Source organism: Copadichromis virginalis, linkage group LG17, assembly GCF_057382275.1.
Source record: "Copadichromis virginalis isolate Kocher_CV1m ecotype Utaka linkage group LG17, C_Virginalis_male_GT1.1, whole genome shotgun sequence".
NCBI lineage: Eukaryota > Metazoa > Chordata > Actinopteri > Cichliformes > Cichlidae > Copadichromis > Copadichromis virginalis.
The window spans coordinates 5,797,449-5,813,967 of NC_140634.1; the positions used below are offsets into that span (position 1 = coordinate 5,797,449).

At 43.5% G+C, this 16,519-nt stretch overlaps 1 protein-coding gene across 2 annotated transcripts in view; it reads right to left on the reverse strand.

Moving 5' to 3' along the window:
- Window positions 1-16,519, reverse strand: part of raver2 (ribonucleoprotein, PTB-binding 2) — a 90,428-nt gene extending 73,909 nt beyond the window's left edge. The window contains exon 1 of one of the 2 annotated variants that reach the window (XM_085436961.1): window positions 15,328-16,519. In XM_085436961.1, the coding sequence (XP_085293087.1) occupies window positions 15,328-15,600 (273 nt within the window). In that variant the 5' untranslated portion in view covers window positions 15,601-16,519. The remainder of the gene's footprint in view (window positions 1-15,327) is intronic. The other variant, XM_085436960.1, reaches the window with a different exon arrangement.

The following is a 16,519-nucleotide window of genomic DNA, read 5'->3' on the forward strand; positions in this document are numbered from 1 at the left end:
ATAACAAGATAAACATGGAATTCAACAGGAAAGCCACCTAAATATGTCATCATTTCAACAAATGATTCCCAAAGCTCTACTTCTTTGTCCTTTGTTTAAGTGCTTGCATGTTTCTATTCACTTAAAGCTCTGTCTCACAATTGTTGCTTTTCTTCTACTCTTTTTGGTCTTTGTCTGGCATTAATGGCGTGTTTCTGACAAAAAAGCAGAGCTCTTATATTAAGAGGAACACCAACTTGAAGCTAGAAATACCCCTGTGTATGTGATGAAGAAAAATTACAAGTAACAAAAACACGGGACTTTTTCTTTGCCTCCGCATCCTGTGAAATGTAAAAGTTATTCATTAGTAGTTACTGCTCTGGACAGCGTACGGTCAGACACTGCGGTGCACTTTGTGACACTGAGACATGGCTAAATTACACCACTCAGTGACCATCTTTCTCCAAAGCCATTTTATTGCATGGCCCTCTGCTATTCTGTACTTAAATTGAGCTGAAAGTTTGTTTCTCACAGCACTGGCACATCACAAGACATTTAAAGACTATTTTTAGGAGCACAAACAATCCAGCCTCCCGTCTTAGCCGTACAATTTACCAGTTGAGCACACCAGGCTGCTCCTTTTTTTATTTTATGAAATTCCAGTTTGTTTCACCCCATTTCCTTTTACATTCCATGTTTTAATGATCTCTACTTCCAATCATGCTGTTCAATAATGTTGCTCTTTGTTTCATTGAGAGTTCCACTACGCTATTTCAACAGCTTTCTAATTAGCACTTCTGTACGTGTTTCAAAACAGCCACTGGGCTCAGTACAGAGACACAGACAGGTAAACCTACAGACCGGATTGGCAGTACGGCTGAATAAATTTGTATTATTCTGTCTAATGGAGGATTCACAATTTCAATATTTCAAGACAAAATAGAATTCCTTATTAAACTGCCCGCCTTTGGGCTATTCAGTGTGTGCTCGGCAATTGGATGCGCATATCAGAGTCCATCTGCTGTTAGATTTTTAGCGAGGAAGCTTTGACTATTCCCTGTTGATTATCATCATTATTATTATTATTATTACTTCATCAGAGCTCAAACATGGCATTCAGGACAGCCCTAGTGAATAGAGATGGTTTACCTCAATATGGAAATCACTAGTAATCCTCAAGAACAGAAAGACTCATTTTGATTTTTTCCCCACTTCTGGAACAAGACCCTTTGAGCAAATTAAACCATGAATTGTTCCCACATGATGTGAAGAGAAGAATATGGAAAAGGAGAGGAAAGGCTTGTGATCCAAAGTCTGTGGACACACAGTGTAATGACATGTCCATGCACGACTTCCAATGGAACTGGGTAGCAGGGTGGATTCTTAAGCATATAAAGGAATGCTGCTCAGATTATTTCAAATGTTGTTAAACTAACAGGAAAGCACTTCATGGCACAGATGAATAGTGAACTAAAGCATACTGTAAAATAAAGCCAAGGTCTTCTCAAGGCAAACTAACAAAATGTCAAATGGCTGAGACGGTCACCTGCCCTCCGCCTAATTGAGCCTGTACAGATAATTGGAGGCAGAAAGAATCACAGCTGAAACTAAACATGGTTTAGCTTGGAAGTGAATCTACTGGCCCGACTCTTCTCACTTTAGATGCCTGGCAGATGCTCTTCAAGGAGAAAACTCTGTATTTTGTCATCTCCTAGGGTTCCAAAGTTCAAGCATATTTGCATCCAAGTATTAAAAATAATCCTTCTTATCTTCATTTATGTTAGTCCAGTTACTGGGATACAGAGCGACTCAAGAAATAGAGCGAGTTGTCTACTATTCTGCAGTTCAACGTATCCTTGGGCAAGGTACTGAGCCCCAAGTTGCCTCTGATGAGTGTGTGAATGTTGGATTAAAAGCACTCTAAAAGGACACTTAATTAAGCTCATTGTAAGAAAGCACTTTAAGTGCTGAAATAAAGTAGAAAAACACTATAAATGTACCGGTCCATTTACTATTTTACCATATCACCATGCCAAAAAAATGTAGTAGTGGGTACAGTGGAAATACATAATTCTCAATTCCAAGCTCAAAGTCAAAGCAAGACAATTATCTCATGTAGTTAAATATAAACTATTTTATTAAAAAGTTGTTTAAAACTCCCTGACATGGTTATGGTTTATTTGAAATCTTAATATGGGCACAAACTGAATTATTAGTAGGTTACTTGGCAACCATCCTAACATTACTACACAGTTAGCTACATTAATTATCATCTTACTTTAATCATGTATGTATGTATATATATTCCTCCTTAACGACCCCCGGGCCTCATGTTTGACACCCATGCCTAAGAACATGGTTGATTTCACAACAAAAATGCCATCGGTCTTAAAAAAAACTGATGACATGTATTTCAAGATAACGATGCAAAGTACCTCCATATCAAGTTGTTATTGCCCTTCTTACAACAACATGGGTCGGAGACATCACAGCAGCTGGACTAGGCGTCATCTTTTTGTAGTTTTTCCAGTGGTTGACGTGAGTAAGGACAGATTCCATTCATAAAGAATTTCTGTCCTAGAGCATACACTGCCTACAGACTACCAAAAAAAAGAACAAAAATCCAAACAAAAAAAGAAGCACTATTGCATTTTCTGGTGACGTCCTCAATATAAACGTATCACCAACAAAAGAAAAACACCTCTAGCAAATTTTCCATATTGTACTGTCTGAAAAGAAAAATAGCAGCAAAAGGAGTGACAAAGAAAACTGATACACTTGCAAAAGTTTCCACATCATTTCTGAAATGTCATGTTGAAAGTCTAACAGTGTTCTGTTGGACTGCTGTAGTGGGCTCTCTCATCAGTTACACTTTATTTCAATGTTGTGAGTTTCTGTGCGATATACTTCAGTGTACATTTTAGTTCGACTCTACAGTTTAAAATTAAACGGCACAACAAAGACGCAAAGTCACCTAAAACCAAACTTTTCAGCTGCTAGCCACAAATAATCCTGATTTTAACAGTCCCACTCAGCTACACTGTGTTCTTCTTCTTACTACTACTACAAAGATCAACAAAGTCAACCAGTTTCTTTACATCCAACAAAACATGCCATCCACTTCAATCAGCGCTGTAATGTTCCCTGTGCATGTTTGAACACTTTAAAACGCTGACATTTCCAGCAAGTCCAGTCAGTACCCAGCACTTGCTTCAAGCCCACGGCCAAATCAGTAAGTGCATGTGTGGGTGTACACTTGGTGGAGCATTAAAGCAAAGTGCCCTGAGAGAAAGAGCTAGATAAAGAATTTGATAGCAGCGCCGTCTGAATACTATTAAAGGGAAAATGAAATGACAAGCACCACCTGAAACAGCTGATAATCATCTACACACCTGTGGGCACCGCACTCTGTATGTTCCAGCTGCGTTCGCTGATCAACAGCTCCGGCACAAAATGAAGCACACCGCCCATCACCGCAGATCAATCTACATGACGTTCATTTCAAGCTACTCAAACTGGTGCTCGCCAAGATACGAGTAAATGTTGTTGCTTATCTATTGTGTGCCGTGAACGGGGTGTAGGCTTACAGGCATACCTTCCCATTTTAACATCTCATACAACCAGGAGCATCAAACCAGCAGACTAGTCGATCCAGTCAGTAGTTTCTATAGCAGGTATGTCATACTCATTGTACACTGTGGGCCACATACGGCCCACTTTAACCTCGAATGGGCTGGACCATTGATATCTTCTTTTAAAGGGGTTATCTACTTTTCTGCATAACAAAGAGATGCCGCTCTGGTACATCAAAGAAATCTGTCACTGTAACTTTTTGGGCATAAATTGTAAGAAACAGATTGCAGTAAAAGTTCTGATTTCTCATCGATACGACTGTCCTGTAATAATAAAACAAAGCTTTTTCTTAATTTTTTCATTATTGTACATTAAGAACTTTCTATATTAGTGAAAAAACAGGAACATTTCTGTCATTTAACTATTACTAATTACTTTGCTGTAATATAAATGGCCATGGGGGAGGTCTTTATCAGTAGTAAAGCTGAAAAACTTGTGAAAACTACACTTAGAAGCCCAAAAAATTTAGATCTTCTCTCACATTGTTCGTGAGCTGCCCAGTGGGCCGGACTGGAGTCCCCGCTGGGTCGATTTTGGCCCCCGGACCTTCTGTTTGAATCCCCTGTTCCAGAGGGTTTGTGAAACAGGAAGGAAAAACAAGAAACTGTCTCATTTCCCAGCATTAACGGCACATAATTATTCTAAAATATCCTTTCATCGCTTTGATGCCTAACATATGCTTTGGGCTTTTTCAGCACCACAGTTTGTGGAAACAGTCAAAGCGGCCCGTCTTCAAACAGATTACTCCAATTTAGCTTCGGTGACTTTAAACAAGACACCGAATCCTCAGCAGCACTTCTGTGGCTGACACTAACCGCTTCAATGTCCCAGGAGGCAGGCTCAGAGAAATCATTTCACATTGTGGATTAATCACAAGTGTCACAAGCACTATATTACTGTGATGTCCGTAATGTGAAATGGCATGCTTCATCACTGTTTTTGTCAGCTACTGTCCTTTAAATCTCACCTTCAATCAATCCCAATGTAAAGAGCTAGCAGACGGCAAATTGCTTCCCTGGGTTTGTCTGGGCGAACCCTTCTACTGCTTTCATCTGTCGGTTTAGGTGTTTCCAGTTGTCCTGTTACAATCTGAAAGTCGCTGTACAGAAGGTTCTATACAGGGGAAAGTATGAAAGATAATGGAAAACACAAAGGTCAGAGTACCAGAGTAGAACGATTTTTACTCGTCAGACGAGGAATGACAAGAGAAAAATGTGTTTACTGTGACACCTGTCATCATAAATGAGAAGGCTTAAAAACACAAACAGGACCACTCGGGTAAAGTAGCAGTGGGACATCGCTTCAACTTGGCGTGTCTGTGTGACAGAGAGATTGAGGGATTAGGGGGACAAACGCGCTCTGCCTGGCCAGCTTACCGGCAGTGACTGCGTGATTTATGCCACAGAGAGGAGAGGGGTTGAAGCCCAGGAAGCAAACAGAGAGGTGCTCCCACACTCGTGTGTTATCATTACAATGACAGCGTGATTACCAGTCACATTACTGGAGCTGTAATCGGAAACGCTAAAACTTTGGCGCTGAGGTGTGAGCGTAAACTTTGCCCGTGTCTACTGTAACGGCTGCATCCGGCTACAACACAGGCTCTTTGGGGGAAATTAAAAATGGGGCATGTCTAACACATCTCAAATACTTTGTTTTCCATATCTGGTCGGAGATGTGTGTGTGTGGGTGTGTGTGCGAGACAGGTGGCTCAAACCATGCACAGCACGGTTCACTGGCCCATCAAATGGCTGCCAGGAGAGCTTCTTAGAAAACATGCAAACTCACATATTGTTAGCAGACAGGCATAAATACACACGAGTGCACACTTCTCTTTTTCTTTGAGCCTCTCAAACACACTCTTTGAGTTTCCACACCTTGTTCTGGATGCTAGTTCTACACAGTCACACTGCACTGGCACTGCTCAAATTCCTTTGGTTTAACAAGTTTCCTCCTTCAATTCACGTTCACCCTTTTTTCCCTTTCCCCTCTACATCCAGCCTTTCCACCCCATCTACTTAAAATCCTTTCTTTTTTGGCGCTGGACAAAACTTTAGCCCCAGTCAAAATTCCATGCCAAATTAATGTTACCCTTTAGGGAAAAACAACCAAAAAAAAGAGAATCTCAAATTTTATTTCTCAATATAACCTCTTCCCCCACCCCCCTCCACATTTGTAAGACAAAAAAAAGATACTGTAAGTGTTCACTCTATGTCTTCATTATTCCCTTTTGCTTTTTTTGCCTTCTTTGGATGCTTTCTTACTTCCAGTTGAGTAGAGACAGCTGATGCAGGGAAGCAGCACAGCAGGCTCAGGGATTCAAGCCCATCATCAACCTCAGCTGCCGCAGGCACGTGATCAAAGAGGTGCACAGTGCACTGGCTGCCAAACTCTTAATGTGGAAGTGCAGCACACAAATGGAAGTTGTTGAGAATTTTTTTTATTTGCACTCCTCAATAGATGAGTGTATGTAAATAGCTGCGTTCTCCATCCATTCTCTTATCTGCTCATCCAGCTCAGTTCAGTGGCACAGCCAGTTCCAGCTGACTTGGGTTTGGGTGAGATCTCTAACCTTTATTTTACTGGCAAGTCCCATTGAGATCAAAGGTTCCTTTACAAGAAAAGACAAACGTCCCAAAAGTGCTACAAATAAAACATGAGATCGACAAAATAATACACAATATAAAAACACCCATGACTAAATTCTTAAAAATTCAGTGGCTTCTCAAAAGAAACACCTACAAGTCTCCTTCACTGCACATCTGCTTTTAATTTTGCTAATAGAGGCATGGTTTAATAACTCCATGTCCCAGGAGTGTTGTAAGAAAATGCCGATTTCCCAGATCTGTCCGAACTCATCAAAAAGTAACCATTTCGAGAGGCATAACTTGTATAGCTGGGACAGAGAAGGGTACAGAGGTAAACTGGACATTTACCTAGAATTGATTTAAAGAAGAAAAAATATCCATGACCCATGAAACAAGATTTATCTGCGGCCAAGTGTGCCAGAAAATCCACCGGGTCAGAGTGAAATGTCAGGACAAGGAGAGACGAGAGCAGCGCACAGGAATGCCAGGACACAACCCACAGACCTCTGTCCCTCCCGGTAGCACCTGTAGCCTCGGATCCAGGTAACGTCACCAGGCAGCAGATCACCCTCCCCTTTACCCGTCGCTAACAGCAAATGAGAATGGCACGGCACGGCACGGCACGGCTTTAGGACAAGGCTGGGAGTGAAGTTGAGCCACAGAAACTCCCCAGTGAACCCAGGCTCACTGATGATGCTTCCCAGCACATCATGAATAGTTAGTAAGAATTTTTTTTCATTGGTACTGACTAAGCAAGAAGCCTATGAAGCATTTTTTTAAAACATTAATATCATATTAAACTTAGTCAAAGTTGAAACGTTTGTGCACAACAGCTCAGGCCTCAGCTCTAAATGCTTGGTTTGATCTACTTTTGGATGCATGCAAGTTCAAAGAGAGGGGATATCTTAAAGCCCCACCCACTTGCTGTTCAAAGCATCTGTTTGTGAGAGGCAGCCAATCGGGGGGGGGGGGGGGGGCAGAAGCCTTCAAGGGAGAGGAGTTAAAGTGGCTGATTTCAGTGGGTGAGCTAAAGAGTCACACACGATAAGCATTCATCACCACTGCACGGGATCGCCTGAAAAAAACAGATTCTTTTAACACCTCGAATCACCTATTAAGCCTTAATGTGCTGCAATGAAAAGATACTGTGCTTTCATTTCATGTGCAACTTGGGGGTTTCCATGTCGCTTTCATGTTACTTTTATGTCTTCTTTACACAATCAAACAGAATGAATCTGAATCAAAATGTTTGATTTCAAGTAAAACTAATTTGTCGGGAAAACTTTAGCTAATGTCCTTGTTTACGCGTTGAAGTCCTCGGTTAATGAACAAGAGAGGAATCCTGTGCTTATCACAACAGTAAGAATCTTATGTTTGAACTGGTGTTTAGTTCATTTAATGCCATTTTTGTCAGCTTAAAGGTGTTAATGCATATTTATCAACCAAACGCACGGGTTCAAGCATTCTTGACTGAAGCTGCGTTTCGAGGACAGAACGACGATATTTAGCCGTCTGCCTCTGTCCATTTCTTCACTTCACTTTTTCTTCCTTGATAAGCTGACTAATTTGATCTCGGCCAGCGCAGAACCAGTGGGCTGAAGGAAGCAGGTGGCTTGCCCCGAGACAGGACAGATTCTGCTGTCAGCCAGGGTGACCCCGCCTCCCTCCCCCTTTTCACACCCACCCGTCTCTGCTTGTCTCCGGCCCTGAAGCGACAGGGCTCAAATTTGAGGTTATTTTTCCCCTCACCGAGCCCGCAGCCACTCCCACTCAACACAGCAACAGACTCCTGCCATCACAGGGTGAAACCGTCATTTAAAAACAGCCATTATTTTTGTTTGAGTTGGTTCGTGTGGCGTTTCCCCACTTGAGATATTATAAATTAAAATGTGCTGAAGCACCTGCACAATGGCGGCGAAGTATAAGTCTACACTTCTAAGACATCCACAATCAGGCTTTGAGTTAATGTCAGAAAACTGCACGGTACTTAAAATGCATCGTCACGGCAACATAAGCAAAGCAACTGCAGAGAAATGTGAACGCTTGCCGAGAAGCTCTTAGACATAAAAAGCTAAATGGCCTCTTGTACTGGGCTCCAGCAGAAGCACCCTGCACACCAACAGGCAGGATGTACAGCAGTGTCTACCACTGCACACTCTTGTTTTAACCATTGCCAATCTTAAATAATCATAACCAGGACCAACAACCTGGGTTTTGTTGCGTTTCCAGCTTGGAAAATTCCATTAGTGAAACAGTCTGAAACACAGTTTAAAAATTAACGTTGCAATAGATTTACTTTTGAATTGCCGTAAGGTGATATTCACCTGTAGCTGATGCACCCAGTCACTGCTAAAGAATCTGTGAGAGTATGCACGCAGTACTTTTGACTCCAGCGTGACTTTGCATCAGTTTAACAGACACAAAAACAACAACCAGGGGCGATTACATCTCCAGGCTGAATAGAAGACTAAATTTGAAATGTGCAAATTCCTTCAAAACTGTATAATTACATCCTTTATATAACAGAATCAGTCTGTCAGGTGGACTTCATTAATCAGTGGGTTTTCTTTTCATGAAGGCATGATGATCATTTGGTTTTTTTGCTGTTTGTTACAGTATAATTGTAGACGTGGTGACAGATCTCATTGTTCCCTGTGGCAAGATCAAGCCTCCGGAAAGTGATTTATGGGAATAAAGCAGGGATTGATGACTTCAAGCTGTTAATGCACAGAACAAAATGAGACCCATCAGCTCAAGTATGCTTCACTTCCTGCACTCTAGTTGTCACTTGCTGGATTTAATGTGTGGTTTCTCTTGTTTTGGGTGACAGATGTGGAACCCGGCGAGCTTTACAGTCGTCGTCACGAGGCCCGTGACCTTTGTGGCGAGGTCAAACGTGCTGCTCGATCACGTTGCAGAGGTTTGTATTAATGCACAGCATCCAGAAGTTTAGTTAAGAGCCTCCGGGACAATGTCAACTGTCACACTTACAAACACACGAACAGCAGGGCTCCTGTGAAGTCCAAACACATGTTAACCAGTGCTGAGAGTTAAGATCGTTTTAGAAGTCTGGGAAATTATAGTCGTTAGCCCTGCGACAGACTGGCGACCTGTCCAGGGTGTACCCCGCCTTTCGCCCTATGACAGCTGGGATAGGCTCCAGCGCCCCCCGCGACCCTGAAAAGGATAAGCGGAAGCGAATGGATGGATGGATGGATCCATTATTCCCGCACTCATCCAGTCAATGCATTTCCGTCCAAGTTACTTTGAAACCTTTTATCCAGTCAGCACGAGCCCCGCTTTCGTTGTTTACTCTCAAACAGTTCAGAAAGAAATACCGGAAAAAAGAATCCCCTTTTTAACTTTCAGCTGAAATATGCTATGACATAAAAATAACCCTGCCGTTATCAGTTTACAAAATGCTTTAATGAACAGCTTTATACGGTTTGTTTTTTAAAATCAGCCCTCTCAAACCATCAGTTACAACACAAGCCTTTTTCCTCTCCACCATCTTTTGGACCCGAGCTCGCTCAGCGTCAGATCTCCAGCCAACTCCATTATCTCACCTACATAATGTCACCTTCATACCCGACTCGCAGCCAAACTGTGCCGTGAAACATGCAAAAAACAAAGCTGTAGCATCGTGACAGTGAACAGTGAACAACGAAAAGTCTAACAGGTGTGTCTTCAGATAACTGTGACACGAACATGTGCAAAACTTCAAGGTGACTAATGCCAGCGTAAACAGCTAATCACAACAGCGCGTTTGCACACTGGCTCGATAAAGGCCGCCCACTGTCAGGAGTGGCAGATTTCATGAACATCTGCTCATGACACAGACACACACACACCACAGCATGCAAGGTAAGGCGAGAAGGTGGGTGGAAAGAGCAGCTCAGATGCATGCTGCTTTGTCATATTTACATGCATTTGTGTTTACCTGTACATATGCAAAACACACACATTTTCATGGTGTTCAAACAAACATATCACCCCCCCACACACACACACACACACACACACACACACACACACCTACCTTGTAAAAAAGTTTTGTGTTTGTTTTTAAGCTGATTAATTCAAGAACTTGGCAGAAGACCCTGGAAGTTAACCTCCTCTGTGCAAATAAAACCACACTGCCCCCGTTTATTTTACACTGTTGTGCCTCTGAAAATGATTTTAGACTCGCTGCTTGGAATTATTAAAAGTTGTGTCAACTTCCGGCTGTACTTCCCGCTACTTCCAACTAATTGCAGGTTGCGACTACACAGTATCTGATACAAGATAGTAGCCCTGTCAGATTACGCGTTCATAGTCAAATCTTTGCCGTTGCTTTCCCGTCTTTTACGGCCTACATCATGTCAGTGGGAAGGCGAACGGGGTAGATTTCTGCACACGAGATTGTAAATGAACAATGGCGCATGTGTGATGTTGGCTGTCATGTGCTTTGAAAGGCCTACGAATAGGAAGAGGAAAGCAACTCTGGGACTATATTAGGACTGCACAACGCAGACGCTATGAATTTTAAATACTTTAGCCTAATTTGAGTTGGGCTATCATGCATACTATAATCTGAAACTGGCATTATTCATCTGCATGACTGGCATCTTATTCACATAACCCTCGCAGTCCAATATTAGCAAATCCCTTTTACGGAACCTTTTAGCTCCCTTTACTCCCATTTCCTGGAAGCAACAATGTACTAAACACTGAGGTTTTTCAGGTTAAAATGCCACAGCTAGCAGACGGTTATATCTGCTGTGATGAATGTTTTAAGTGGTAAAAGGAAACTTGGGTGTTGTGTGGTAAATGTGTTGACTTTGAGCTCACTTTCAGCTGCGTTCCTACAAAGATCATATATAAGGAAAAGGCTGCATCACCATGTAACGCCACCGTGCACGTCACAGCTAACTGTGCACGTGGCACCAACAATTAGTTTATCAACTTAATAGTGCTTAACGGAGAAATCAGGGTGTGTGGATCAAGTGGCTCATAAAAAATAATGTGTTTTTAATTCCGGACAAAACGAATGACTTTCAGAGTGTTGGTCAGCATCTGGAAGAGAGAGCACATCTTTGGTTTTTTAATCCTGCCAGACCCAAGTGGCGATGTTTTTCAGAGACTGCGTGTCTGGATGGGTTCCAAAAGGTGGAAATCTGTCCTGGAAGAGGCATGTTTATAGCCGCAGGTGTCAAGGCACATCATCAATTCAACGTTCTCTTTGGAGTGCATGTGAGCCACCTCTTCAGGACAGGAATGGCGCGGGAATGAGGTGGAACAAAAGCTGGCAGGAACTAAAACTGTCAAACATGACATGTTTGAACAATAGAATATGTCTATATGTGGAGAGCAAACCATTACAAGACTACTTGTGTAGGTAGAGTAGTGTGGAAATCTCTCGAGCTAAAAGCCTGGAGAGCTATTTAAAACTTCTGTTCGAGTTTTGTGAACCTGCTCTGCCATCATTAGTTGACCAAAATGTAGGTTTCGGTCAATAAAAAGCAAGAGTATGTAAACATGCTCTCTGGGTTTCAAACAGCATATCGCAAACACAGGCTTAAGAATCAGTGAATTTGATGTTTTTCAGATTTTTTCTCCCCCTCTCACTACTACTAAGATTTTTAAGCCACTACTGTTAATGATTCACACATATAAAAACAACCTGAAAGAGACCTTTGCTTTTTAGCTTTAAAAGAATATAAAATAAGAACAAGAAAGTACATAAACTTTATGGCTTTGCCGATTTTACCTTCCAGCTGTGTATTCAGCGCAGCTAGCACACAGCCACTACTACTATTGGTGCTAGTAGTCCCCTCCACCACCACTGAATATCAAAAGCTCCATTTTTCTGTATTTGTAATCAGATTTATTCATGGACAGCACTGAACAGACACAGCACCCCTAATCAGCCCACGCAGCCTTTCCACTGTGGTGTAGAATCCACCAGGCTCACAAAGTTACATAATAACTGAGTGTCTTCAACCACAACTTAACATCAAGTCAGATGATTGCCGAGTTTCTGTTTGTTGTGAATGTTATGCCGTTTGTGATGCTTGTGAGAGCAGTGGTCTCCTGTTTTTCCCAGAGCGGGCTCTGTGTCTGCTCCAGGCTGTTAACATGGACACGGCAACGACTCAACGAGGTGGCATCAAGTACAAGTGAGGTAAACAGAGTGGCACTGGTCGAAATCTGTAGACAGCTGCAGGTAAATGTTAATATCATATACACATCAAAGACAACCTGAAGGGTAATCAGGATTCCGGATGCCACCCCAAAACTGCAGCGCATCTAACATCGTCCAAAAAACAATGACCTCAAGATGAGATCTCAACCGAGCCCGGGCTTTTAATATATTAGGATACAATGTATACACTGGACGCTTAACCTGCTTAAATTAAAAAGTGTAGTTAGACTTGCACTCAAGGAAGGAGATGACTGAAACCTACAATCCTATAATAACTGCCTTTTTTCCCCTTTCCTTCTTTTTTTCTTTTTCTTAAAACACAGCACTTGCTGTGCTCTGAAACCAACAAACTTGTTAGATTATTTATACAGCAGTCGAGGCGCAACATTATTATCTGTCTCTCGGTCCGCTAAGTTAATATAAGACCAATTTTCATGCCCTTTTAGCTCTGGTATGTACCAACACCTCAGGGAAATATCTGGCTCTTTAGCTGCTCGCAGAGTGTCCGTCAGCTCGATCCTTGCTCAGTCTCTTTAGCGCTGAGCAGGTATTCTACAGTTGGTTTTTGGGGGGGTTGAACAGCTGCATAAAAAGAGTGACTTTAAAAGGATTTAAAAAATGCAAAGCAGAAAAACACTGAATTGAAAACTGAACACAGCACCATAAAGCTGATGGGAGCTGGGGCTTTCTGTGACAATTCTCCCCAAGTTCATTACCGCAAACACACTGTACCCTTCCTCTGTTCCTCCCCTTTTCCCTTCCCCCACTTCTCCCCTAAAATGAGGACTGTCAACGGGGCCATATATCTGACACAGTCTACTGTGGACACACACATACATGCACATGCGGCCTGCGATCGAGTGTTCAGTAATGGGGCAGTGGGAATGAGGGGAATGGGGAGATGGAGACGGCTGGGTGCTGCTGGGCCTATCAGTCGGGTTATATAAGACTGTAATGAGGACTTTCCTTTGCCATAAATCTATAACCTCACTGAAGATAAAATACAGTAAACACCAGCACTTAGAGCATCACCGCATCTCTGCACAGGACCGAACGAGAACAGCTGCAGGATTTTATGTCTTGCGCACTAACAAGATGTCTCCGTTTCAGTGCTCGTGGGAGTCAGATTGTTTATTGACTGATTAGTCTTGATTAAGATGTTAATGAACTGCTTAATAAATTAAATCAGAAAATTAGGGGGAAGGGGGCTCCAGGTGGTGTCTTGAAATCGCATTTTAGCCCAACCAACTGTTGAACAGTGGAGTCCAAACAAATGAGAAAGATGCAGAAAGTTCACGTTTAAGGAGCTGACACAAGATTTATGTTGGATCGTTCTGACAATCACACCCAGAGGCTGCTCCACACAACGCCATACTCGCCATAATGGGGACAGTATTTATGAGTGCTGCGATGTCATTTGAAACACTTTTGTTTTTTCCCCTCTCCTATGCTGCTCATTTCTGAAGATCTAAAGGCCGAGCTCGCGTCAGTCCAACTACATCACCTTCACTTCCACCAGTGGAAACTCACACCGTGTCATGTCTCAGTAAGAGACACTCCTGCAGTGCTCCTTTAAATGGACAGATTTATGTGGCACATTCAGCAGCGCAGGACTTCACGCCACTGAGCTTGGTCTCCCCCCCCCAGCACATCACGCTCCATCTGACACGCCGACAATGTGGGGGGAAAAACCACACACACACATACACACAGAGAGAGAGAGAGAGAGAGAGAGAGAGAGAGAGAGAGAGAGAGAGAGAGAGAGAGAGAGAGAACTTCCAATTTTGCTGCTTCACCTGATCCAAATGACCCTCCACCACCACTCCACTTCTCATTTCTCACACACACCATGCATTCTCACCCTTCCTCCCCCCTCTTCTTCCACGCTCACCGCGCAAACACCCGGCCGAGGTACTGGCACTCTTTGGCTGAGAGCCTCTCAAAGAATGTGCGGCGGTACAAGCCTGAAGGAATACACACCATCAGCGCCCTCAACACGCTGCCTCATAAAGGCTCGCGGGCTGACACAAGTGATGGATCACACTTAGCAGGAGAAATGAAAAAAAGAAAAGAAAACACTCTGTGGTCCTCGGTGAACATGCAAAATTGAAATGATGTGCTTTCTGTCTTTAGGAAATTGGGGGAAACTGTTTAGAACGGGCAAAGGTCAGAGATCAGGGATCCACACCTGTCGTGGCCACAGTAGAGTACAGTATTTGTACAATATTACAACAGTACAACTTGCTGTCGATTGCCAGTCTGCAGATCTGATGTTAAACTTTACGCAGCACAAAACAAAAACACGCAGAGCGCATAAAGCTAAAAGCAGAAAAGGCCGCATGCATTTCATGATTTAATCAGAGTGTCTGCAGACGACAGACTGCATTTTGCAGCGTCTCCTCCTGCTGAAAAACACCCCACTTTGCATCCTTCTGGCTACTTTCCCAGGAGCTCACCTGTTACACGAGTCTGACTGCACACAAGTCAAATTCAGGCACACCGTTTCACTTATAGCAGCAGCCAAATGATGCACTTCCAGCTACAGTGAGGTGAGACCCATGGGAAACGCAAGTCACACAGCAAAAAGAGGAACTTCGAAGTGACTCTGCCCGTGGATCCCCCCAATCAGAATCTGACATCATGTTGGAAAAAACATGCAGGAAAGATAAGTAAGCTACATACAATGATAAGTTTACCATGAGCTAGTCGGATACACTCGGAAAGTTCCCTGTAAAGTTTATATCTGATCAGGAGGTGATGTGGTCAAAGTCATGACCTGAGACCGCGATCACACTCGCGGGTGTCAGAACTAAGCAGTGAAATGAAGGTTAAAAGGCTTAAAGCAGGAGTCCGTGCGAGCGTGCGTAAAATGTTGGGGGGGGGGGGGGGGGTGAGAGAAAAAGAGCTCCACCCTGTTATTTCTCCACCGTAAACTGACATGTATACCTGGTTGGTGGTGTCAGGCGGCAGGTTCTTAATGAGGATTTTCCTCCTGTTGCTCAGCTCCTTGCGAGTTTTGGCCAGCCTCCTCTCGATTTCCTCGGGCTCCAGGTCCGGCAGGTCACGGAGGCTAATCCCGGAGTCCGGGGGTTGCGCTGCCGTCGCCTCCTCGTCCTCGTGCTGCCGGCTCTCGGGGCTGTCCATCTCCGGGGAAAGTGCGCTATCCCGGGCTAGAGAAGAGTGAACGCTCGGCGGCTGGATGGATGAGGCTGCCGCCATCTTGGGAAAAGTGTGAGGAAAGCGAGAGAGAGAGAGAGAGAGCAGGTGGGAGGTGTGTGTGTGTGTGTGTCGGTGGAAGAGAGAAAGATTAAAAAAGAGAGAGAGAGAGAGAGAGAGAGAGAAGGAAAAGGACCGACAGCCAACAACACACAACAATACTGCCAAATTGCTCTGAACTATTTCTTTTAAATCTTCGCTTCTGTATTTGGCGTCAGTTTGTATTCTCCTGTTTCTACTCTGACCGATGATGAGCCGTGATAAAGAGCGGCAACACAGCAGAGCTACAAGGTTTAGATTAACGTTACATTAAACATAGCATTTGTTTAAAACGGGGCGTTTAAGAGTCGCTGTCATCTGATGAATGAAACTTGTATATGGGCACTTTGACGCACACATGGTTCCCAGCGTGTCGGGCTGCACTCCGGACTCCTGGCGACCCCAACTGTCTGTTAACTGCATAGGAGCCAATCATCATTGGTCAGTGCGGATTAGTGCGCTTTTGAATTGGCTTGCCAATGTCGTGTCGTGTGGCACCAACCTGATCCTCCAAACTGCATATGTTTCCGGATTTTTAGGAGGGAACTAAATTATTATTATTTTTATTATCGATCACATATCGAACCTGCAGAACGCCCTGTCGTCTTCACCCTGCACCAAAGTGCTGTATGTGCGCACATTTCTTATTTCGGTGCGGCGGCCCAATTACAGCATTTCTTCTTTTGGTGAAGAAGAGAATTGGAGAAGATCCGCCAGAGCTTTCCTGTTCCCCATGTGCATAATGTTACCATGAATGGCTGTGTGCCTTCCCTACTTTCTACCCAAGTGATCCAGTGAATGCCAGCCCAGCCTGCGCGCCTGCCTGCCCACCGTGGGTGGAAAGCTGCTCCTGGCAAACACAAGGGGAGCAGAGCTCCCTGCC